Raw genomic sequence first — 26825 nt, 5'->3', positions numbered from 1 at the left:
TTTACCATGGTATAAGCAAATCTAGGTGCCCATCTGAATGCACCTTACATACTAACAGCAAATGATCTTCCCTTCTTAATGTAATGTCATAATCTCCAAGGACCTTCAGATAGCTAGCTCACCTATTTGATCATTACTAGGGAAACACTCTACTTTTTTTTAATTGGCGAACAATCAGAATCTTATTAGAATGTTAAAAGAACAATACAACACCACTATTGTGCTTTGCACCCCTTTTTGCAGGCAAGCTACATACCTGTTCCTTGCATTCTATTATTTATATTTACAACTTGTTACCCAGGAGAACCACCCCCCTAAATAATTGATCCTTGTTGGTCCCTTGTCTAGCCAAGGCATCAGCCATACTATTGGCACTCCTAGGTGTCCAATGAAATGGAGCATTCGTATCAGCTGCCAATTTTAACTTCTCCCATGATATATCTATACTTCCAAGTGCCATTTGTACAGAATCAAAACTAGTCCACAACTATCTTTTTTTTTATTGATCAATAGTCCGCAACTATCTTTCAATCACCTTCCACTGTGATCTATAATTGAAAATTTTGCCCAATCTTAGTCCTTCTAGGAGTGCTAAGAATTATGCCTCTTTAGAAGCTCCATAACCCACTGGACTTGACTACATGACCATTATGAATCCACTACTTGAAGTCTCTCTAATCCCAATGAGTAGCCACTCTTAGTCCTTGTAAAAGCAACAATATATTAGCTCTAACTAATATATCTTTTTCCTTTTTTGTAGGTCTAACTAGTGTTATAGTTTCTTTCCCAACTGGGTCCAACTACTTTTGATACCCAGATACCTCTTATATGGTGTGTTCATGTTAGAAACTTCAAATTTCAGTGATCGCTTGTTGTCCCAGACCTCATCCAACCATATCTGGGTAATGTTGCCCTAGCCTGCAGCTTTTCACTCCTCATCAATCCTTAAAGCTCTACTTACCGCCTTACCCCATATGTTCACAGATTCCTAATAGAGCAGCCATTTCTGGGCAGTGTGGAGGGAGCATTCAAGCATGTGCAACAGCTTGATCGGGGCAGTGTTGGCTTTGGATTGTCCTCATACAGTAGACTCAACAGGAACAACTGAAACTCCATTCTTGTAGGCATTCAATTTGCTACCCTTGCTACAATCAACCCAATGATGCTGCCATATTCATCTTCTTATCATGAAATATTTTTCAAGAGATACAAAAAGCACCTCTCTTCTTTTTTTTTTTTTTTTGTTCATGAACCTTTTCATATGCCTTGAAGAGATTGATCTTTCTTTTTTTCTTCTACAGTTGGTTCTACACTTGCATGATTGTATAGAATCTTGTTGTACCTGGGAAATCTATGTCAATATGTGGCCATACTTCTAAATACTAATAATAGAAACAATATACTACTTCAGAAAAAAAAATAAAAGAAAATGAAAGGAAAATGAAAAGGCATAAAGAGAAAAAGAGAACGTAAAGACAGTGGTAAGTCAGGAAACGAGAGAGAGAAAGAGAGAGAGAGAAGTAAGAAAGTTTTGTTAATTGAATAGTGCAAACAACTTATATCCCTCAGAAACTTAAAGGAGCATGCATGTCTTAATACCAAGACTCTTGGATATCGCCGTATCTGTAAGGAGCTAAGAACAATAGAAGGTATATTCATTTCAAGCTTAAACCTTGTGATGAGTTCAGATGTCTCTGCATCCCACTGAAGAACACAAAATTTATATCTCTCTGTGGCAATAAATAGAAAATCCAGTGCTTCACCCTGCATCATTACAAGACAAAAAGAAGAGTGCAGTCACCAAATAAAACATAAACCCCACAGTCTCATAAGAACCAACATAAAGAAACTCACATGAGGACGGAAAAGTTCAAGTGTTGCAATTCTTCCATATATGGGCACATCCAACATAGGCTGCAAAAGACATACATTATTTCTTATTCAAGCCCACTGACCTTATCATAATACGAGGAGAAAAACATTCCAAATTAGAACTTAAAGAATATGGATTTCTGTAATCAATATGTTATACTTCACAGCCCAAATAAAATTCCAAGAGCAAACAAAACAAGAAAAGAATAACTGCAAAAACAAATATAACTGATTAATAATAACATAAAAGCCATGACAGAACACACAAAATGACTAATGATCACTGGATTTCCCTAAACATTGATAAAACAAGCAAGAGACAAAATATAATGAATATAGAAAACCAAAAAAAATAAGAAAAACAAATGAACACATATAGCAAGTCTAAAAGATGTACCTGTAAACCCTGAGGTGTAAGCAAATGAATCTCAATACGTGTGCATTTCCTGGAAGACAATATCAACAACGGTTAATTGTGGGAAGGGTGATGGACAGAGATAAGTAGATAAAATAAAAAGAAGCTTATGCAAATACAGAAAATAAATTAATACATAAATATAGAGATAAATGACAAAACTATTTTTTACAATCACTCAAAAGCAGTCTTGAGCAAATATGGTCTCATTCATCTAAACCTACCTCACAATATGAGAAAGAAATTGTTACCCTTCTAGGATTTCAAAAGTATTCAACAAAGAAGAAGAGGTGGAAGGGTGTATCAAATGAATGCCCCCAACTCCAAATAGGGCAAAAGCTACAAACAATTACAAAAACACCCCTGATTATGTGGACAATTACAAGATAGCCTATATAGTCTACTATAATAAAATGAGACCCACTAATACAAGAATAAAATAAAAATATAATAACAACAAAATACAACTCTATCTACACCCCTTCACAACATCAATTCCCACAAGGAACTTATGGGTCATGGCACAAATGAGCCATGGCTTTAGTGAAGATATCAGCAAGGTGAAGCTCAAATGAAATGTGTGGAAGCGTGATTGTCCCTGCTACAAATTGATCACTAATGAAATGACAATCAGCTTCAATGTGTTTAGTGACTCATGAAAAACTGGATTGAAGAATTGCATATGGCACTTGTATTATCGGTATATAAGGAGCACTAGGGGAAAGTGAAGTTATTATGGGTCAGTTTGGAAGGAATACAAATACAAATACGTAGAGTGCAAAACCTTGTATTTTGTATTATTTTGTATGTATTTGTATTTGTAATCTTTCCAAACTGAGCCTGAAGCAGACCCCTCACCCAAATGATTTCACTACAAGTAGCGAACATTGCCCTATATTCAACTTCAACATAGGATTTGGACAAATGCTCTACTTTTTGCACTTCAATGAGATAAGGGAGTCACCAATGAAGATACACCATCTTGTTGTGGACTGACATGCATTTGGACACCTTGCCCAATCAGCACCAGTGTACACATAAAAATGGATCGAAAATAAAGAAAGGAAAGCAATCCGTGATCAAGAGTCCCACAGAGATATCGAATAATCCCATGAACTGCAGTGAAATAAGAATGTCTAGGAGCAAATACAAATTGGTAATGTTGTTTGGGTGATTTGCCCATTTGCATTTGCTCCTGGACATTCTTATTTCACTGCGGTTCACAGGATTGTTTGATATCTCAGTAGGAATCTACTAAATTAAAAAAAAATATATATATGAAAGAAAGTCGTTTCTTGAAGAAAGAAGGAGAAGAAGAGAAGAAGAGAAGTTGAAAAGAAAATAGAGCAATAATCTGGCCACCCCCTTCACTTATTATTTATACTAAAATAATAGAACAGTACAAAGACAACTATGCCCTTATAGGGCGAAAAAACATAAAACAACATATATAACACTCAAAAAACATAATAAAATTTGGACTCACATAACTACTGTGGTCCCCACCTCCTATCTAACAACTAACATAAAACATCTACTCAGAAAAACATCACAAAACTAATTAATCTTCAACACTCCCCCTCAAGTTGGGAGTAAATGTCACACATTCCCAACTTGCGTAGATCATGTTCAAGCTTGTTCCTTGCCACCCCTTTAGTGAGAACATCAACCTTCTCCGATTGTTACCCTTTCTCTTATAAAGTGTCTATCAACTTCAATGTGTTTTGTCCTATCATGCTGAATTGGATTGTGGGCAATATTGATTGCAGCCTGATTGTCACAGTATAACATCATAGGTTCCTCTGCTTTCACCCCAATCTCACTCAAAAGAGATCTAACCCAAAGAAGTTCAGAGACACCATGAGCCATGGATCTATACTCGACCTCTACACTTGACCTTTCCACAACCGCTTGCTTCTTACTCTTCCAGGAGATCAAGATTCCACCTACAAAGGTACACACTCCTGATGTAGACCTCCTGTCATCTAAGCATCCTGCCCACTCTGCATCTGCATAGGATTCAAGGTTCAGATTCTCATGATTTGAGAAAAGAATGCATCTGCTAGGGTGCTTTTTCAGATATGCAAGTACTCTCTCAATATCTTCCCAGGGCTAAACCCGAGGTGCATGCATGTACTGACTCACAAAACTGACAGCATAAGAAATATCTGGTCGTGTCATACACAAATACAACAGTCTGCCCACCATTCTTTGATATCTCCCCACATCCTCAAACAATTTACTATCTACACCATTAATTCTGTGATTTGGATCAATAGGAGTGTCTGCTGGTTTGGTCCCCAGCTTCCCAGTCTCTCGCAGTAGGTCAAGTACATACTTTCTCTGTGAAATGAAGATTTCATGCTTGGATCTTGCAACTTCAATCCCTAAGAAGTATTTGAGCTCACCAAGATCTTTGATCTCAAATTCTTACTGCAATGATTTTTTGAGATCATCAATCTCCTCCAGATCATTTCCTATCACCACTATATCATCCTCATACACAATCAGAATTGACACCAAAGCATCTCTCATCTTCACAAAGAGGGTGTGATCAGACTGTTTCTGTGTGTATCCAAAACAGATGAGTGCCCCTCTGAACCTGTCAAACCAAGCCATAGGTGACTGTTTCAGTCCATACAGAGATTTTCTGAGTCTGCACACCTCTCCTTTACCAACATTTTCATAAAAGTCTGCTGGAATGTCCATATATACCTCCTCCTGTAAGTCACTATTGAGGAAAGCATTTTTGGCATCAAGCCGGAACAAGGGCCATGAATAGGTGGTTGCTAAAGATAAAAGGATACGAACTGAACTCATCTTAGCTACTAGTGCAAGGGTTTCCAGATAATCAACACCATAGGTCTGAGTATACCCTTTTGCTACCAACCTTGCCTTGTACCTTTCTATCTTGCCATCGGCCTTATACTTCACTGTGAATACCCATCGACATCCGACTGTCTCCTTGTCTGGAGGGAGATCAACTATTTCCCAAGTTTGGTTTTTGACCAAACCATCCATCTCATCTTGCATGGTTGTTTTCCACTCAGGTTTGCAAAAAGCCTCGGTAACATTCCTGGGTATAGACACAGAACCCAGGGAAGAAAAAAAAGCACAGTAGGAGGGTGATAAGGCACTATAGGAAAGATGGTGTGAAATGCAGTGGGCTATACACTTTCTCTTCCCCTTACGAAGTGCAATGGGAAGATCAAGGTCAGTGGGATCAGCTACAACAATGGTGTTAGGGACAGAAACATTACCATCAGAAAACATAATAGGCTCAGGCTCAAGAGGAATACCTGGAACTGTATCTGCCGAATCTGGAGTTTCAGAAGGACTGACAGAGTAGTGTGGGTTGAGGATGTGTGGAGTCAACCATCATCTATCGGCGTTGATATTGCTATGAGGCTGCCCGTAGTGGCTCAAGTAATGAAACTGGAGGTGTAGGTGCTGGCTGAACTGATGGTGCAGGTGGTGGCAGAACTGATGTAGATGCTGGTTGAACTGATGGAGGCACCACAGAAACAAGAAGAGGAACAAATTGTGAGCTCTTCTCCCCAAAACTCTCACCCTGAGGAGAACCACTCGAGAAGAAGAATGTGATTTTATAAAGGTAACATCCATAGTGACAAATCTGCTCCTCAACACTGGGTCATAACAGCAATACCCCTTTTAGTTCTAAGCATACCCAAGAAAAACACATTTCTTGGCCTTAGGATCCAATTTCTTGCGATGAGGGCCAAAAATGTGAACAAAAGAAACACAATCAAAAACCCTCAGAGGTATATGAAATATCTCTCCATCTGGAAAAAGAAGGCTAAATGGCACCTTAAACCCCAAAGTCCGTGAAGAAACACGGTTAATCACATGTACGACTGTAAGAACTACACCTCACCAGAATTGCACAAAAACTAAAGCACACACCATAAGACTCCTTGCCACCTCCACAATGTGTCTGTTTTTCCTCTCAGCAATTCCATTCCGTTGCGGTGTATATGCACAACTACTCTGATGAACTACACCATGTTCTAAGAGATACGTGGTTAGGTCCTTCTCAAAGTACTCTCTGGCATTATCTGATCTAAAAGCCTTAGTTCTCACTCCAAATTGTGTGAGAACCATCTGGTGGAATTGTCGTACTAAGTCAGGAACCTCATCACGTGATCTCATCAAATATATCCAAGAATATCGTGTATAATCATCCACAAACAAGAGAAAGTAACGGAATCCTCCCATGGAAGGGATTTGATATGGCCCCCATACGTCAGTGTGAACAATATTAAAAACAGAACTACTTCTTTTATTACTTGGTTTAAAAGGTTGTCTACAATGCTTTCCTAATTGACAACTCTCACACTCCAAAGTAGATAATTGGACAGCCTCAAACAACTTTGGGAAAAGACATTTCAAAGAACTAAAAGAAAGATGTCCCAAGCGATTGTGCCAAAGCATAATCTGGTTCACTGACTCTGACCCACTACTACTACTGTTGCTAACATGATGGCCCTGATGTCTCGGAATCTCATCCAGAAGGTAGACTCCATTCACCTCACGACCACTCCTAATCATCTTCTTTGACTCTAGATCCTGCAAAACACAATTAGCAGGAAAAAAGGTCACAGAACAATTCAAATTTTTTGTCAAAGAACTAACATACAGTAGGTTGGTATGAAGTCTAGGGACATTAAAATAGAAGACAGAGTTATATCAATGGTCACTCTAACTGTCCCCTTACCAACAATGGGCATATGTGAACCATTTGTTGTGTGTCTCTACCAGACCACAACTGATAGGAACTGAAAATGGTAGGGGCATTAGTCATATGCTCAGATGCTCCTAAGTTTATAATCCAGGGAGGTCCCTCCTTACCTAAAGTGGATGCAAGATTTGCAGTTGCATATGAACTACCGATATGTGCAAAGGAAGTGATGTAGTTGGCTCCTGCATTCTACTGTCCATCTAGAAGGCTAGAGCTGGGTGAATCTTTCTTACTCAAAAACTGTCCAAACCTCTCCAATTTTGTTCTCACTACTGGTACTGCAATGGATTCCCAAACAGTTTGGAAGGAGGGGCTGAAGAGTCTCCTGTAGTGGCTACATTTGCATTTCCCTACTTGTTTCTTATCCGATTAGGCATAAGATTTGGATGTGTTATCTTGAGAGTTGTACTTGAAGTAGAGGAGAGGAGAAAAACACCACCAATATGTTGTGAATGTCGAACTTAATAGCTCAGTCGACAGTACTATTATATATATTATGATGTAGTACAATGATACAAGAAGTTACTGGAATAACCCTGATTAGTGATGGGACACCCAGACAACTTTAAAACATTAAACAGGATAGGGCCCATTAACATAGGCCCAGTACAGGACAACTTAAACTTAAGTATAGGCTAATAAGAATTCTTATCAGCTGAATACTCATACATACAAAGACTTCAATCCAACACTCCCCCTAAAGCTAAGCATGGATATCAATCATGTTTAGCTTGCCAAGCATGTCCCTAAACTTTGCTACTGCCAGCCCTTTAATCAGTAACCCTGCAATTTGCATCTCAGATGGAGTATAAGGCACACAAAGTTCACCCGAGACAATTCTTTCTCTAACAAAGTGTCGATCAATCTCAATATGTTTTGTCCTGTCATGCTGCACGGGATTGTTGGCAATGTTGATGGCAGCTTTATTGTCACAATAGAGCCTAAGAGAACCTTCAGCCTTAATGCCAAGTTCATTAAGAAGAGTTCTGAGCCATAAGAGTTTAACAACCCCGTGGGCCATAGCTCGATATTCTGCTTCTGCACTTGATCTAACCACTACATTCTGCTTCTTACTGTGCCATGTCACCAGGTTTCTTCCCACAAATGTACAGTAACCCGAGGTTGACTTCCTGTCTCCAACAGACCCAGTCCAATCTGCATCAGTGTATGCTTCAATTTCAATCATATTGTTTTTCCTGAAGAGAATTCCCTTTCCTGGGCAAGTCTTCAAGTACTTGAGAATCCTTTCAACTGCTTTCATATGAGGGATCTTTGGAGAGTGCATAAATTGACTGACAACATGCACAGCATAAGCAATATATGGCCGAGTGAGGAATAAGTATATCAGCTTCCCTACCAATTTTTGGTATCTCTCTCTATCACAGTAATCCTCCCCGACTGATTCCTGCAGGCCATGGTTCTGTTCTATTGGAGTATCTGCTGGCCTGCACCCCATCATGCATGTTTCCTCTAGGAGGTCAAGGACATACTTCCGCTGACATATGTAGATTCCCTCTCTTGACCTGGCAACTTCAATCCCAAGAAAATATCTCAAATGATCCAAGTCTTTGATCTCAAATTCCGAAACTAGAAACTCCTTCAGTCTTTTTATCTCTTCCAAGTAATTCCCGGTTATTACCATATCATCTACATAAACAATGAGTGTTGTAAGTTTGCTATCCTGTCTCCTTATGAACAAGGTATGGTCTGCACCACTCTGAGTGTACCCCACTTTCTTCAAGGCCCCACAAAGCCTCTCAAACCATGCACAGGGAGATTGCTTCAACCCATATAATGCTTTCCTCAGTTTACACACCTTTCTGCCAAAATCATAGCCTGGTGGAGGTTCCATAAATACCTCTTCATGAAGGTCACCATTTAAGAAAGCATTCTTCACATCCAGCTGATGAAGTTCCCATGAAAAATTTGCTGCAAGTGACAAAAGAACCCGAATTGTGTTGAGCTTTGCTACTGGGGCAAAGGTTTCTTTGTAGTCAATCCCTTGTTTTTGAGTGAACCCCTTTGCCACAAGTCTGGCCTTGTACCTTTCAATGGACCCGTCCTCCTTGTGATTTACAGTAAACACCCACTTGCACCCAACAATGCTCTTCCCCTCTGGCAGATCCACTAAGTCCCAAGTTCTTGCTTTCATTAGGGCTTTCATCTCTTCATTCATAGCTTCTTTCCACCTTGGATCAGACACAACCTCTGAGTACCTAGAAGAAACACGCACAGAGGAAAGAGCAGACACAAAGGAGTGATAGGCAGGAGATAAATGTGAGTAAGAAACTAAATCAGCAATGGGGTGTCGGGTGGTGCAAGAGCGAATAGGCTTATGGACAGCAATAGGAAGATCCAAATCAGAAGTATGTGAGTTGGAATTACCTTGGATTGTAGAGACAGATTGATCCGAGCCCAACTAGTTGCTGTCATGAGATTGAGGGCCCATTTTTCTTTTGTTGTATGTAAGTATCTCTTTCTGTTGCCTACTGAAGCCTTCAGGAACATCTGCAGCATCAAGAGAGGTAACCGACACAGTGGGAGCCTCACTAGGTTGACCTGGAATGCCACAACAAGGAGTAGGAGGAGAGGATGGAAGACTCGAGGTAGATAGAGGAACAAAAAATGAGGGAGAATGAGAATCATCTTCCATCCCACTAGTCTCCCCCTGAAGAGGATTTTGAGAAGACTGAAAATAGGGTTGACACACAAAGAAGACCACATCCCTGGTGACATACTTTCTCTTGGAGACAGGGTCATAACACTTGTAACCCTTTTGTGTAGGAGAGTACCCCAGAAATATTCCCTTTGTAGCCTTAGGATCCAGCTTGGTCTCCTTTGGATCCTTCACATGTATGAAACATAAACAGCCAAAGACCCGAGGAGGAAGGGAAAAATCTGGAAGAGTGGGACACAAAACAGAGAAAGGGGTTTTCATACCCAACACCTTAGATGGCATCTGATTTATCAGATATGATGCAGTAAGTACCGCTTGAGACCAGTATTGCTTGGGGACTTTGTGCTGGAATAGTAAGGCTCAAGCTGTCTCCAATAGATGTCTATTCTTGCGCTAAGCAACCCCATTCTGCTGAGTAGTATAAGCACAGGATGACTGATGTAGTACAACAGCATATTCCATGAATAAGTTCAAGGATTTTTCAAAGTATTCAGCAGCATTGTCTGACCTGAATTGCTTAATCTTCTTATTAAACTGCGTTTCGATCATCTTGCAAAATGCCATATTTATCCGTGGTACTTCATCCCATCCTTTTAACAGGTAGATCCATGTGCATCGAGAGCAGTGGTCAACAAAACTGATGAAGTACCGGAAGCCATCAAAAGAAACAATGGGTGAAGGGCCCCAAACATCAAAATGAACCAAATCAAAAGGAGCACAAATTTCATTACTAGAAATTGGATACACAGTTCTACATTGTTTTGACACTTGACATACTTCACAGGTTAAACTCTAACTTGAAATGCCCTTAAACAGTTCGGGAAACAACATTTCTAATGAAGAGAAAGACACATGACCTAGCCTAACATGCCAAAGATGCAACTTAGCTTGTGACTCCACACTCTCCGGACTACTACCAGCAGATGCTTGTAGGCTGAACCGATGTCTGCATCAAGATAGTAGAGTCCTCCATACTCATGACCGCACTCAATTGTTCTTGTCAATCTGTCCTGGAAGACACAATGAGTAGGAAAAAAGGTTATACTACAGTTCAAATTTTTGGTAAGTTTTGAAACAAACAAAAGATTTGAGGTGAGACTGAGAACATGTAAAACTGATTTAAGAGAGGTCCTTGCTTAGGTCAACCATTCCCTTTCCAGAGATAGTGGAGAAAGACCCGTCAGCAACTCTCATCTTATCCTAACCAGACAACAAATGATATGAGGAGAATAGGGAAGACATATGTGTCATGTGGTCAGTAGCACCGGAATCAATAACCCAAGAAGTAGAGTCAATAGAGCCAGTGGCACTGAAGGCAGAGGTTGTACCTGATCTGGCAAGAGATGTAGAAGCAAAAGAATTAATCCTTAGACGGGCTAATGCCCTGCTAAGTACCTCTACCTCACTAGCAGTGAAGCCCAAAGCACCAGTTCTAGAGGAATCAGCAACCTGTCTCATAGAAGAAGAAGACACTGTTGGAGTATTCTGTGAGTTGTCACCATTGTTGCTGGTGACAAGATTCCCACTTGCCGCAGGCCTGTTATCCCTAGAAGAAACTTCTCTAGATATTGGAGACATCTTGACTGCAGCCGTTGTGTAGGTGACACTAATTAAGACTAGCCGAAGCAGTTCTGAAGGTTCTGAACCAGTTCTGGAGCAGATTCTGATTGGCCGATGTGATCATAGCAGGTTCTGAAGCAGTTCTGAAGTAGGTTCTGATTTGCTGAAGTGATTACAGCAGGTTCTGACAGCACTCGACACAGTTTCAGACTTGTCGAGACCATCACAGTTCTGAAGCAGTTCAGTTACAGCAGCAAGCAAGGAGTTATGGGCTGGTAACCGACCTGAAACTAAGGGTTCTCAACTATTGTGCTATGCAGACTCCACTTGAACTTCGAGTACTGCAACTGTAAGGAGAGTGTCCCTCCTTCCGGCCAATACTAGGACTGCTGACATCAGTCCTCAACTAGGGTTCACAGTGCTGGACAATCTGGAGCTGGCAGCTCCCTAGGTAATCTTCACTTGAGCTGAAGCAGTTCGAGTACAGCAGTGGTGAGAGGTTCCGGACTGATAACCAACCTGAACATGAAGCTGTTTACTACTGTGCTATGCTGGTTTTGCTGGGCCTTCAAAGCTGCAGTTGTGGAGAAGCTCTCCCCCTTTCGGCTAGGGCTAGGACTGCTGAAATCAGTCCTCAACTAGGTCTGTCCTATACAGACCTCTCTTAGTAGCCAAATAGCTATTATTTGCTGAAAGAAGAACCTAGTAGGACATCCACTTCTGGGCCTTACCTCCCTTGAGCCCTACAACCAAGGGAAACCCTAGGTTCGAATCTGCTTTGTTCTCTTACAACCCTAGTTTTTTCAGCAACCCAGAAAAGAAGAAAGAAGATGGAAAGAACAGCAAGAGAAGAGAGAGTAGTGCGCCGACTGAAACCAAAGAGAAGCTAGTGCTCTGATACCATGTTATCTTGGGAGTTGTACTTGAACTAGAGGAGAGGAGAAGAACACCACTAATATGCTGTGAATGTCGAACTTAATAGCTCAGTCGACAGTACTATTATTTATATTATGATGTAGTACAATGATACAAGAAGTTACTAGAATGCCCCTGATTAGTGATGGGACACCCAAACAACTTAAAACATTAAACAGGATTAGGCCCATTAACATAGGCCCAGTACAGGACAACTTAAACTTAAGTATAGGCTAATAAGAACTCTTATCAGCCGAATACTCATACATACAAAGACTTCAATCCAACAGGATGAAGCTTCCAACAAGTGTCCCTGGTATGCTTAGGCTTCTTGCAATAATCACACACCAAGTCCTTCTTATCTTCCCTTCTAGTCTCACTACTCCCCCTGTCTCCATTCGGCTTAGGTTTTGTTGTACCAACCATAGCCGACTGGTCAATCCCAGGCTGTCTCAGCATTACATTCCTCCTACTCTCCTCTCCAGAGACAAATACATAGGCCTGAGAGAGTGTCACACCCTCCCTAGAAAGAATATGCTGCCTAGCAATGTCAAATTCAGGGTTCAGCCCTGCCAAGAACTCAAAAACCCTATTCCTCTCTACCAGTTTGTGATAAGTTGCTGCATCATTTACACTTTCCCATACCACAGTTTCTAAGTGATCTATTTCCTGCCATAGGGTTTTCAGCATGGAGAAATACCCAGCAAGAGGTTTTTCTCCCTGTTTCATACTTATCACCTGATTTCTTAACTGATAGGCTTTGGCTTCATTTTGCTTCTGAGAGTAGGTTTCAGTCACTCCATCCCAAATCTCCTTAGCAGTATTAGCCCATAGAAAATTTTTTGCAATATGAGGTAACATAGAATTACACAGCCAGGACATTACCATGTAATTCTCTTGCACCCATCGGGAAGAGTCTGTATCATGTTTCTTCTCCTCCCCAGTGAGACCCTAATTTTCCACGGGCACCAATAGCCACCTTAGTTGATTATGCCCACTCCAAATAATTTGTACCATCAAGTTTTACTGTAGTAATGATCCCAGACCCAAAAATATCACTACTACCTCCAACACCCAGTCCCACAGTACCGGTAGATTTCATCTCGGTATTCCAACTCTCCATTTTACTTCAAACAGTTCAACAGTAAGAAAAAATAGATTAGAGACCTTCAAAAAATAATTTAATATCACACACACAGAAACCAACCCTTCCGGAAGAAGAAAACCCTAGCTGGAGGAAAATCTCTCTCCTCCCCACGTCTCCCATTAGAGAGAAAAGTGAATCGATCACTCCAGGAGGCCTAGAAAATTTCAGAAACCAAACCGCCCTCATCAGAAAATCAAAAGAAAACTAACAATACCTAGGCGCCCAAGATCATATCAAAAACAAAGAGTCCAACTTTTCTGGGACTCTTCCCTGTACTCCAGTTCTTCCTGATTTTGATGTCGAACAGTAGATCACCTTCCTGATGTCTAGATCCCACCAAAAACTCCAAGAATTGGGCAATCTATAGCAGATCGTATCAGCCCTTTACTACTTCATGTAGTCGGATGATCTAGGGCTGCATGAGAATGCATCAAAAAACCCTAGCCGATGCTCTGATACCAAGTAGGAATCTGCTGAATTAAAAAAAATATATGAAAGAAAGTAGTTTCTTGAAGAGAGAAGGAAGAGAGAAGGAGAAGAAGAGAAGAAGATAAGTTGAAAAGAAAAGAGAGCAATAATCTGGCCGCCCCCTTCACTTATTATTTATACTAAAATAATAGAACAATACAAAGACAACTATGCCCTTATAGGGCAGAAAAACATAAAACAACATATATAACACTCAAAAAACATAATAAAATTTGGACTCACATAACTACTGTGGTCCCCACCTCCTATCTAACAACTAACATAAAACATCTACTCAGAAAAACATCATAAAACTAATTAATCTTCAACAATCTCCATGGGACTCTTGATCGTGGATTGTTCAATACAATAGACCTAAACAACATGACCAATTTGGATAGGTGCACAACCACTAAAGGTCCAACTTCCTGCGCTTTATGCACCATCAAGTTACAAATTTTGAACCCATCTCTAAGTTTGTGAACTTCTCCACATTGAGCCTAAATTGGGACCTTGGTTCCAAAAGAGGCATTTAGGAAACAGAATGTGAATTTCTCATTCCTCTTTTGGCCAATCTTGACTCTATTTTTTGGCTCAAAATGTAGAGGACAACAAGGTTTGGTCCATCACCTCATATGGTATTTTCACTTGTGCTTCTTTTTTCAACTTCTTAGTTCAGCTTTCAACCCTAGGGGTAAATTTCCCAGTGAAAGAAATTTGGAGTAATCCAATCCCTCCTAAAATCCAGAAACTTTGTTGGGAAGTTTTCCTTGGAAAGAATAACACATGTGATATATTGCAAAAATGAAGGCCAAATAAGTCATAAGTGCCTATCTCCCCACATGTGCTTTCTGTGCAAGAACAATGGTGAAAACATCTCTCATATCTTTTTATCCTGTTCTTTTGTACTTTGTATTTGGAAGCATCTTTGTTCTCTCCTTGGGTGCAGGTAGACTCCTCAAGATGTGGTGGGTTCTTTGACGCAAACTTCTTCAGACAACCGAGGAACAGGTAAAGAATTATGTGGAAAGCAATTAGAGCCTCCATGTTATGGGCTGTATGAGAAGAAAGGAATGGAAGGATTTTTAGTGAAAAGAATCAAACAAAAATGGAAATCTTTGATTTGGTGAAAACTAAAGTGGCACATTGGGTGAAGACCCTAGAGGATTTCCAAGGTTTCTCAAGACATTTTGAGAACATGGAAGGAAGTGGCTTTATCAGCTCAACCCAAGGAAAGGGTAAATATGGAAACGGAGACCCCTAGCAACCAACTTTGTTAAAACTCAATTTTGATAGGAGTTATAGTGGTAGTCAAGTTGCAGCTGCGTTGGGAGGGTTGTTCAGAGACACAAAAGGAAAGGTTTTAGCACTGTATTGAGGACCATTAACAGATGATAATGCATTGACAACAGAGCTGTGTGGATTACTCCATGGGTTAAAATTTGCTAACCAATTCAGTTTCCACAACTTGGAGGTGGAAGAGGCCTCTCAGGTGGTCATTTCATGGACAAGATGTAGCTCCCAAATCCCATGGGTCTATAGACATACTTTTCGGGAAATAGAAAACATATCAAGGGAGCTGAATGTTGTCTTTAAATGGATGAGAAAATCAGCAAATGGGATGGTGGATGTTTTGTCCAAACAAAGGGCAGCAAGGGATCAAATGTTTTGGGCAAAATTATAAATTATAAAGTTTGTCTTTAAGGTGGAAAACTCACCTATTGTAAAACTTGAAATCGATATTAATAAAATCTTTTTTACTGATAAAAAAACATGACCAATGTCCGAGTGAGTCACAGCGAGATATATAAGAATCGCAACCAGCCTACAATACATAGTAGGATCTTCTAGGAGTTTTCCTTCATCGCGGTATAATTTACATTAAGTTCCATAGGAGTGTGTCAACCTACTTGGAGTCAATGAGGTGAGCTAGTTGAATTAAATTTATAGTAAGTTTTCTTTAATTCACAAGATGACCCCTTGAAGAAGATTTTTTTTTGAGAAAATTTAACCAGATTTCATTAAGAAAAAGAGAGGAAACAAGGGGAGATATACAGAGCAGGGGAAGAACCCCTACTAGTTACAATGGAGGAAGCTTGTCGCTATACAATTGCTCCAAACCAAGAAAATAAACCACAGTACCTATATCGTTCATCCTGAAGGTACATTGGAGCAATAATTTAAGTTGTTGAATTACTTCAAGATCATTAACTGTGATAAGAATATCATCCACATAGATAAGCAAAACAATGAGACCACAATCACTAATAAGAAAGGAAAAGAGATGAATCATAGGCACTCTGATAGTGACAAGCTTCCAAAAAAGCATAATGAAAATGCTCAAACAAGGCACGAGGAGCATACTTAGAAAGAAGCTATTACAATACTCAAAACAAACTATCCCTTCCCGCCCCTTGTTTAGCAAGCGTGTGAGCAAGTACATTGGAATCTCTTCTCACCCATTTGAAGTTCACCTCCATCCCCTATAGCAGTCTCAATACTTTTCTTTTTTCAAAGATATAGGACCACCATCCCTCCTCCTCTTCTACTTGGAGCCACTCAACCACAAGCTTCAAGTCACCCTCAATGACAAGCTTCCTAACATTCAGCTCTCTAGCCTTTTGGAGACCTTCCACCACAGCCATAATCTCCGCTCTCAAAGAATCACCAATTCCAATTGGTCCAGAATAAATCACAATGATTTTTCCTTCCTCATCTCTGAAAGCTCCTCTGATTCCAGATGGACCCAGATAACCTTCACTGCCACTTCTACCATCGAAATTAAGCTTGACAAAACCTAGAGATGGGGGGGGACCAAATAGGCCCAATATAACCTCCCTAAGAGGAGAACACGCAGCCACCTCCCTCCATTTTCTCAATAATTCATTGACAGCAATATTCTTGAAGAGATCCAGTGTCTTCACTCAATGGACAACTCTGATGAAAATGGCTTCAACAATAGCATCTCTCCTCCCCAAATTGTCCAACAAACTACCGCTTTCATGCATTTCCATAATATTCTGCCCCTCTTCTTTGGCCAACTGAAGAAAGTAAAGGCGAACACACTTTATACGTTTGACGGAGGGTTCCACCTGCACCATTGCACCCAAACAAAGAAAAGAACCATTCCCAAATTGAAGAAGAAAGAGGGCAAGAGATTAGTAAGTGAAAGCAATTCTCACCATTAACCTTACAAAGAGAACAATGATGAGGGGAAATACACCAATTAAGTCTTTTCATTTGCATTAAGTCACAAGTATTAATTCTCTCTAAATAAACTTCCCGATCTTATTCTTTCAGATCTGTTGGGAAGTTGTAAGAGTGGATCTTCTGGAGGTCTTCAAAGATTCCACTTCACGGGGGTTGTACACAAAGGAATTAATTTCACTTTTATTTGCCTCATTCCAAAGAAAAATGGTGTCTTGGAAGTGAAAGACTACAGACCAATAAGTATTGTAGGGAGTGTGTACAAAATTATGGCAAAGGTGTTAGCAAAAAGACTTAGAGAAGTCCTAAAAGATATGGTTTCTCAAAATCAGTTTGCATTTGTGAAAGGAAGACAGAACGTAGACAGCATTCTAATTGCAAATGAAGTTGTAGAAGATAGAAGAAGAGTGGAAGGACGGGCCTTCTTGTGAAACTAGATCTTGAAAAAGCTTATGATAAAGTAGATTGGGACTGCCTTCTCCAAGTTCTAAATTTGAGGGGTTTTGGAATGAAATGGCTGCAGTGGATGAAAGGATGCATAAGTTCAACCTGGTTCTCGATCATGATCAATGGAGAGCCCAAAGGTTAATTTAAAGCCAGTAGGGGTCTACGGCAGGGCTGCCTTCTCTCACCGTTTCTCTTCACAATGGTAATGGATGTCTTCAGCCAGCTTATGGAGAAAGTCAAAAACCTTAACTTAATCAAAGGTTTTGAGGTAGGAAGAGATGCCATAAATGCCTCCCATCTCCTTTTTGCTGACAATGTCATCCTGTTCCTGGAAGCCAATTAGGAGAACATCTTAAATGTGAAAAGACTGCTTCAGTGTTTTGAATTAGTATCAGGGTGAAGGTAAATTACTCAAAGAGTAGCCTAGCAGCTATAAACCAAATTGAAGGTTCCCTGCTGGAAAATTTCAAGGAAACTCTAAATTGCCAAGTGGAAAATCTCCCCCTCTCTTACTTGGGCATGCCATTAGGAGGTAATCCAAAAAATCCAAGTTTCTGGGAGCCAATGATGGAAAAAATGTGAAAAGAAGTTAGCTACTTGGAAAGCTGCTACCTCTCAAAAGGGGGTAGAATCACCCTCATTAAGGCTTCCCTCGCAAACATGCCCGCCTATTTCCTTTCAATGTTTCAGATCCCTCAAAAATCAGATCACAGACTGAAAAAAACTTCAAAGAGATTTCCTTTGGGATGGCGAAGGTGTTAGAAAAGGGCATCTAGTAAATTGGAGTCAGGTCTGTAAACCAAAAAAGGCAAGAGGGCTGGGAATCGGGCAACTAAAAGAGAAGAATAATGCCCTCCTTGGAAACTGGCTGTGGAGATTCCCCACTGAATCAAACTCTCTTTGGACAACTATCATCACCAGCAAGTATGGGTTAAATGTAAACGGTTGGGATTGCAATCTCCGCTCAAACCGATCAACTTCCTCAAAATCCCTGGAAAGGTATTTCCTCCATTCATAACCTCTTTCTTTCTTTCATTAGATATAGGGTGGGTAATGGAACAAGAATAAAGTTCTGGACGGATCTGTGGTGGAGCAACTCCACATTAGCAAAATCTTATCCTAGGCTCTACAACCTTACCCTAAACAAAGGTGCAACCATCTCTGATAGTACTTCATGCTATTCTTTGGGGAATTTGGGAGGAAAGGAACAATCGGCTGTTTGAAAATAGAACAAAATCTAAGGGTGAGCTGATCAACCACATCACTTATTACTGCAATTTGTGGGCTTCCAGCTCAGAGGAGTTCACGGGAATCAATGTCAATGACCTTAACAGAAATGTGTATAACTTCCTGGTCTCCTTCCCCCCTATCCCACCTCCCCCCAGAGTTCCCTCAGTAAGAAGAGAAGGAACTGGGACTCTTAGCTTTGACAGAAGTGCTTTTGGTAACCCTGGAGCTACCGGTATAGGGGGAATCCTAAGAGATGAGAATGGACTCACCTGCTGGGTATACAGTGGACCGATTGGGATAGCTGACGCCACAAAGGCAGAAGTGTTAGCAGCTCTCACAGGGATCCGCCTAGTCAGTAAATTGGGTATTCAGAACTTCTCCATTGAAGGTGACTCAGCAAATACTATAAGATGGTTGGAACAACAGGAGGCTGGACCTTGGAGACTTAGTCACTTCTTAACAGAGGCAAGGGACCTACTGGCTCATACGAATGTTTCTCTATACTAGATCCCAAGGGAGCTAAATGCCGATGCAGATGGTCTAGCAAAATTAGGAGTCATTCTGGAGACCTTGTACTGTGATATTTTTCCTCCTGTATAATTCTCAGGGGTCTGGCCCCTATTTTGTATTTGTAGTTTTGTACACCCTCTTGTGTACCTCTCTTTCCTTTAATGAAACCAATTAACCTATTCCAAAAAAAAACTTCCCAACCTCAAGGATCAAAATTTCATCACGTATCGGCCCATATCGGCCGATACATATCATATCGGAGCCTTCCCGATACACCCCTACAGGGGGTGTTCCGGGTGGGCAAGTGGTTCAGAGGGTAGACCGGCCTTAAACCGGCCCCTCTAAACCAGTTTCAAAAAAATAAAAAAACAAATAAAAAGCAATACTGATACAGGCCGATACGCCCTACCAGCATATCGCCCTATATCGATATTTTGAACCTTGCCCAACCTATTCCACATACATCACTATAAACTATTTTAAAGGAGAGGAAGAACAATTATATTTAATAGTAAAAGGTAAAATAGTAGTTTTTGCTTAAAGATGTAATACATGATTTTGATCATAACTCAAGGAGGGGTAATTTATTCTTTAAAAAACCAAACGAATAACTTCAATTAGCTTATCAGCATGAGGATGAACCAAACTACAATGACAAAGCTGCTAAAAAGTATCATGAGAAGAGCCAGAAGAAGTAAAAACAACCATGTGATGAGTCATGATCAAATTCCAATGCAAAGAGACGTCCAACATTATAACCCCCCCCTATCACTATCCTAGTAAACCAACCCTAAATCAAAAAACCACTATGTGTGAAATGAACACCATACCCACTATTAACAAGTTGTCCAACTGAAATCAGGTTGGTAATGAGTTTAGATACAAGAAATACTTGCTTTAAAGAAAATGAGACAGGAGTAGCAGAAATGGTCAAATTGTCAATCCCAAGGACTTGAAATTTATCACCATTGGCAATGACAATTTAAATATTACCAGAATAAGGGATATAAGTTGAACTAGGTGAAACACAAGTCAATAGCAATTTGATTATTACCAAAATAAGGGGAATAGGTTGAAATAGGTGAAACACAAGTTATGTGATTTGATGCTCCAAAATCAATGATCCAAAGAGTAATAACAAGAGAACTAAAGTAGCAAGGCCTACTGATGTAGGTGGCAGGCCCAATGGCGTGGGTGCACATGGCAGACCCAGAATAGCGACGCGTGGCACGAGGCAGATCGCATCCTGGTCGTCCGCTCATAACTAACTCTAGGCGAGTTCAGTTATAAATAAGTGGCGTCACAATGAGGTAAGACATCTTGGCATTTATTGCTCTCAGCTCTCTAGCTTCCTGGTGACCTCGTCTGAGCCATTCTACTCAGGCCTCGTCCATTCTCTTTGCTACGCCCTTGCTAACTTCACCGTCGGAGTCTCCGCCCATGGGATAACACCTAGGGCCTCTGACGTGTTTCTTCCTCCACAAGTTGGACTCCTAGGCCCTCGGCTCTATCAGCCCTCGGACACACCAACAAGCCCTCAGCAAATGGAAGTGAATTTACATTGTTGCCCTCGGCCCATTCCACGTAGAAACACTTACCAAAAAATCTTATCTTATAGATGAAAAAGATGAGATGGTGTAAGCGATGTTTTAAAATGCAAAGGTGTGACACGAGGCATTCCACTACCTAGAGGTGTAGGGCACAGTTTAGACTGTAAGAGGCGTAAGCCTCCTGAACACAAGAAGGGATAAGCCTCCTTAAGAGGTGGGGGGTGAGGAGGAAGAAGGAGGTGAAGCCCCCTTCTCTTGCCTTCCCTTCCTTTCCCTTTTCTTTCTTCTCTTTCCTTCTTTCTAACATTACAATAGAATCCTCCTAGCTATCTACAGCTTCTACACTCCTCAAAACTTCTCTTCCACATGAATAAAAGGTTTCTGAAGCTGGAGACCAAACAGCAAGCAAATCTGGATTGATGAAAGACCATTTTGTTCTTGATTGGACTTGTGAGCCTGATCAAACACTTCCTCTTCCAACACCAATGTTTCTTTCAATTTCTAGTCAAAATTACATACATTGGTCCTCCCCGATTCCTTGGCTTCTCCACCATCGAACATCACGACCTTCTATTCTCCCTCAAATCTTGCAACAACCTAGACTCATTTGTCAGACAAGTTCCCTCAACCCATTTTCTTCTTTCTAATTCTCTTTTTCCTCAAACCTATCAGCCCTAATCTTTCTTTTCAAATAATATCCTTTACCACATGTAACCTCTTATGCCAGTTTGTTCTTTTAAATCTCTCACTCATTCTCTTAAAACAATGACCCTCACTCATATCTTCCTTTATATGTTTACCTGCTACCGCTTGTCTTTTGTCCCTCCTCCCATCCTTTCGCCCAATTTTTGGACCTCTATCACCTTGTTACATTCTCCTCGCACATGCGCATCTCCCACCTAACCACTTAATTTCATATTCTCCACGTGATCTTTTATTAGTGTCGCCCCTACCACATCATCCTTTTCTCGTTCCTCCTCCCTCAACTCCCAACTCTTTGACTCCCAGTTTTCCTTAATCTCCTCCTAAACCCTACTACCTGAGACCTCTACACCTCTATCTACTCCCTTCTCCTCTCCCCCTACTTCTTTTATTCTTCCATTGTTCCTTCTTCCTCTGCTCTTGAAAATAGTCATATCTTATCCTTCAACAATTACACATAGGCCATATCTTTCTTCAAATTTAGTACCACCTTGTATGGGATAGCATAGACCTCTTCAACCACAACCACAATTCTCGCCATGTCTAGCTTCTCCCAAGACCTATTGTTGTCATCATACTTAAGGAATCTTCCACAGTTATTGCCTATTCTTCAAAGGTAAGAATACTCCACACATGCAAAGGGATGTCAATCACCACAATCCACATTGCCCATCTCTATCAACCTTCAGACACTTCTCCAACCGCTAGGAAGCACCAATCACCCCTAAAAAAAATGCCCTCTACTCACTTCCTTTAACAGAAGTTCCACATAAGCAACACACCCAATCCCTTCCACAGAAAATATAACTTATCTTCAACCACCACCAGCCACCAATTGAAAGTTTATTAAATTATTCAATTGCTTCAACAGAAAATGTCAAAACTTCCTTGTGTCTCATATAGACTTTTTTTTATGAATGAATGGTATTTTATTAAATAGAGATAGAAATAGTACAAGCATGAAGCACCCTAAGAGGAGGCACGATTACCTCCCCTTAAAGGTGGTTCCAAACCCAACTCTTTTCAGATTACAATCACAAAATAGGCAAAAACAGATAATCCTTTGAAGTCCCTTGTTTAGCTAAAGAATCTACCAAAGCATTTGCCGACCTATTAACCCACTGAAAGCTAACTGACATGGTTCTCGTAAGCCATTTGACTTTTTTGATGATGTCCCAATATCCCCAAACAACAGTTTCTGGGTCCGACATCCATCCCACTATCACCTTAGAGTCTCCTTCAACTATCAAATTAATCACTCCAAGTTGGTTGGAAATCTGTAGTCCTTGTACCACAGCTAATATCTCAGCCCTTGTAGAGTCTCCATAACCCACTGGACTTGAGAATAAGGACAGAATGTTGCTGTCCTTATTCCTCAAGATCCCTCCTATACCCGAAGGTCCTGGATTGCCTTGACTGCTCCCATCAAAGTTCAACTTTACAACTCCTTCTGGCAGGGGTAACCAACTCGCTTGTGTTCTATTTTTCTTGGATGAGGTGGAGGCCATTGCTACCCAACTCCATCGAAGGTCATCACTAGAGTAATCTACAAAGAGATCAGTAGTTTTTAGCCAAAGGATTGCCCTTGTCAATAAACAATCCTTTATTTCAGCAATGCTTCTCTCCTTCTCCTAGAAAATTCTAGCATTTCTTTCCTCCTAAATGGTCCATAAGAGGGCTGCCCTAATACATTTCCACATTACTTTCCTCTCTTTGTTGGCCAACCAAAAAAAGACAGATTAAAAAGCATATTTACTTCAGGAGGCAAGTTCCACCTGTACCCAAACAACATAAAAACCCAATTCCAAATATTTAGTTGTTTACTGTAAAAGAGCAAGAAATCAGTAGGTGATAACAGTCCTCATTCTGCACTTTACATAAAATGCACCAATTGGGGGACAAGCATGAATAAGGTCTCCTTTTTTGTACGTTGTCCACAATATTAATTTTACCATAATACACTTCCCAACAAAAACCAGCAATTTTAGGTGGAATTGGCCTTGACCAGACTTCTTTAACTAAGAACAACAAAGGGGAAGGAGTAGAGCATAGGGGCTTAAAGAAGGAAGAACAAGAGAGGGAGCCACTCGAGGTCAAAGACCAAATTCTTCTATCTGGTTTAGGAGGGTCCAAACAAACATAATCAAGTAAAAGTAAGAGCTTAGAGGAAGAAACCGATTCCTCATCCCTCAACCCTCTACGGAACCCAAAATCCCAGTTAAGAGACAATGGGAGAATGGGGGGACAAACCATTCTTTGAAAGGCAACAAACCAAACACGCCTCCTCTCAACTTAGCAGACACTTTTGAAATCGGAATAGCTTGTTGATGCTTATGCCTTTTGAATTGTTTCACTGCATTGAGATTCTTATTGCAATCCTTCACTTCTTTAGTTGCTTTCCAATCTTTATATAGCAAATTTCTCCCTCATTTTCTTAAACGCCTTTTCTTGCATGATCTTCTCGACCCATGAAATATAATCCCAGCAGTTTACTCACCTCCACCTTAGTGTTAATTACTCTTTCCATGTCAAATGCACCACCCACATCATATGTTTCATCAACCATTATCTCTTCATCCTCCTCCTCTCCATTCCTGCCTATGGACTCTTCTACCTAGCAAATTCTCCAAATGCTTATTCAATTTCCACTACCTTGTCTCTCCTACCTTTACTTGATGAACCATCCCTTCCATCCACTTCAATACCTTCTTCTGCCACCCTTTAAATCTCCCTAATCTCCTGACCACAAACCTTGTTGCTGTCATTGACCCCAAACTCCCTATTGATGCCCTATTCAACATTCCCATACTTGCCTATGGACTCTTCTACCTAGCAAATTCTCCAAATGCTTATTCAATTTCCACTACCTTGTCTCTCCTACATTTACTTGATGAACCATCCTTTCCATCCATTCCGACACCTTCTTCTGCCACCCTTTAAGTCTCCCCAATCTCCTGACCACAAACCTTATTGTTGTCACTAACCCCAAACTCCCTATTCATGCCCTCTTCAACATAACTTCCTCCAGAAACCTCCAATTCAACAACTTTAGATTCTTTGCCTCTATTGTTCAAACTATTACCAACAATAAATACCATCTCCAGGATCTTATTTTACTCTATTTTTTTGGCAAGCATGCACTGATAATTATAATTATCTGAGCCATCTAGTAGAAGGGATTTTCAAAACTAATGTTACCGGTAAATGGTAATATGCAGCAGGAAAGAATGACTTGGTATTTGTCCTCACATGTGTGTGCCCTATACTAACAAAATAATGAGACTGTTAACCAGTTAATCACATCTTCATTATCATGTCGAAACCGCTAACCACATCATCATGGGTAGTTTAGTGTTAGTAGAGTTGTGTCATAACTAGATTGAGATAATTTCTCTTGGTGGGAGTGGGCTCTTGAGTTTTTATAGGATTATCTATAAATATATTGTAAGAGCCAGTTTATGGCGTGAAGGATATTATTTAAAGATTAGGAGGTCCTCTACATTCTAAGTGGACTCCCTTCCATTTCTTGTTTTCCTTTTCTAATTGACTTTCAGAAGGCACACAGAACACTTTCAACTTTTCCCCGAGACCAGAGATCAATTTTGAAAGACGGAACAGCAGTGCTTTATCATATTAAGATCTTGTCAGAACATAAGTTAAAAAATAATAAAAGAATAACTGGTTCCAGAACCATCAATGTAATATTAGTAACAATGAAGATGCAGTTCTTAGTTCTATTAAAAAAATCATCGAGGAAGATTGTATGTCCGAAGTTAAGAAGGAATAAAAAGTAAAATGTAAACGACAATGAATGCCAAAAAAACTGAATTTTTTCAAGCTCAAGGAAAACCCTAAAAGAGGAATAAAGAACTAGAGGGGGGAGGGGTGTGTCTGTGCCACAAACTGCAAAAGCGATTACAGAACCAACCCAAATGATGAATGGTAAAATGAACAAGAAAAGGGGGAGGCAAACTGTGACAAAAATCTGAAAACCAAAACATAAGGATTTACAGAGAAGCATCAGAGAAATGGTGAGAGAGGGAAATAGATTATTACGCTATGATGAGATTCAGTTCCTGAGGGCTTGTGAAGTTCCCCACGCATGAATGCGTGACGTTGGTCGGCTTGTGAGCCGTCACAACGTAATTCCATATGCTCATTTCTGCTTCTGAGGATCACTTCTTTCTCGATCAACTCTAAGTCCAAAACTGAAACCCCCCACGCCTAAGTCTCTTGGAGAATGCTGAAACTGGCACCAACTTTTATCATATGAGGAATGCTATACTTCCGCGCTCCTGAATTTTTCAAGGACAAAACAGAACAGGAGAAAAAAAAAATTATAAATGGATCGAAACTGCTCGCAATCTGAGATAGAAATGGATCGAGAAGAAAAATAAGAAGAGGATATATAAGGTCTTGTACAATACATTCTTACTTGGGAGTGGCTTGGATGCATTGGATCAGATTTCAGGAACCTGCCAACGATGACATGCAGCGGCTGCCAACGGCAATGGCAGTGCTTACGATGGCGGGTTACAAGACCAGAGGAGTGATAAATGAGCGAACGTAAATAACGGTTTAAGGAGGGTTTTGGCATTTCGGTTTCAACTTACGGATTAAACCCAAACCAAATCCACAATCCGTTACTTTATGGTCCATTTGATTACCAGGAAACAAAAGGATGAGAAGGGACGGAATGAGAAAAGAAATTTATTTTTTCATTTTTGGCACCTGTATTTGTTTGCTGAGAGTCATTATCCTATATAATATGCTTTTTCATTTTACTAGTAATTAAGTACATATGTTGCATGTGAGAAATTTTTCTATATATTAATTAATTGAATTTTAGATATTTCACAGTTAAGATAGAAATGAAAATTAACAAAAGTAATAATATGATTAAAATTAAACTTAAATGTGGTAGCAAATAATAATTACTACTACTACTATTATTATTATTATTATTATTTTAATTGAATTTTAGATATTTCACAGTTAAGATAGAAATGAAAATTAACAAAAGTAATAATATGATTAAAATTAAACTTAAATGTGGTAGCAAACAACAATTACTACTACTACTATTATTATTATTATTATTATTATTATTATTATTTTAATTGAATTTTAGATATTTCACAGTTAAGATAGAAATGAAAATTAACAAAAGTAATAATATGATTAAAATTAAACTTAAATGTGGTAGCAAACAACAATTACTACTACTACTACTATTATTATTATTATTATTATTATTATTATTATTATTATTATTATTATTATTATTAAATTTTGCATTCCATTTCTATCATAAATAAAAATAACTTTTATTTTAACAATTATTTTTATTTAATATGATAAATATA

General features: G+C 39.8%; 1 protein-coding gene across 3 annotated transcripts in view; it reads right to left on the bottom strand.

Moving 5' to 3' along the window:
- LOC104607867 (DNA damage-binding protein 1-like) overlaps positions 1–26077 on the bottom strand; it is a 75919-nt gene extending 49842 nt beyond the window's left edge. The window contains exons 1-5 of one of the 3 annotated variants that reach the window (XM_088891579.1): positions 25895–26077; positions 25516–25754; positions 2270–2318; positions 1855–1914; positions 1673–1764 (exon numbers count right to left, since the gene is read on the bottom strand). In XM_088891579.1, coding sequence (XP_088747705.1) covers positions 1673–1764; positions 1855–1914; positions 2270–2318; positions 25516–25619 — 305 coding nt within the window. In that variant the 5' untranslated portion in view covers positions 25620–25754; positions 25895–26077. The other 2 variants (XM_010273625.3, XM_088891580.1) reach the window with 2 other exon arrangements.
- Positions 26078–26825: the final 748 nt, after the last annotated feature.

Source organism: Nelumbo nucifera, chromosome 7 (genome assembly GCF_055504915.1).
Source record: "Nelumbo nucifera cultivar China Antique chromosome 7, China Antique-T2T, whole genome shotgun sequence".
In the NCBI taxonomy this organism is placed as follows: domain Eukaryota; kingdom Viridiplantae; phylum Streptophyta; class Magnoliopsida; order Proteales; family Nelumbonaceae; genus Nelumbo; species Nelumbo nucifera.
Note: the sequence above shows the minus strand (reverse complement) of the source record. Positions and strands in the feature narration are given on the sequence as shown.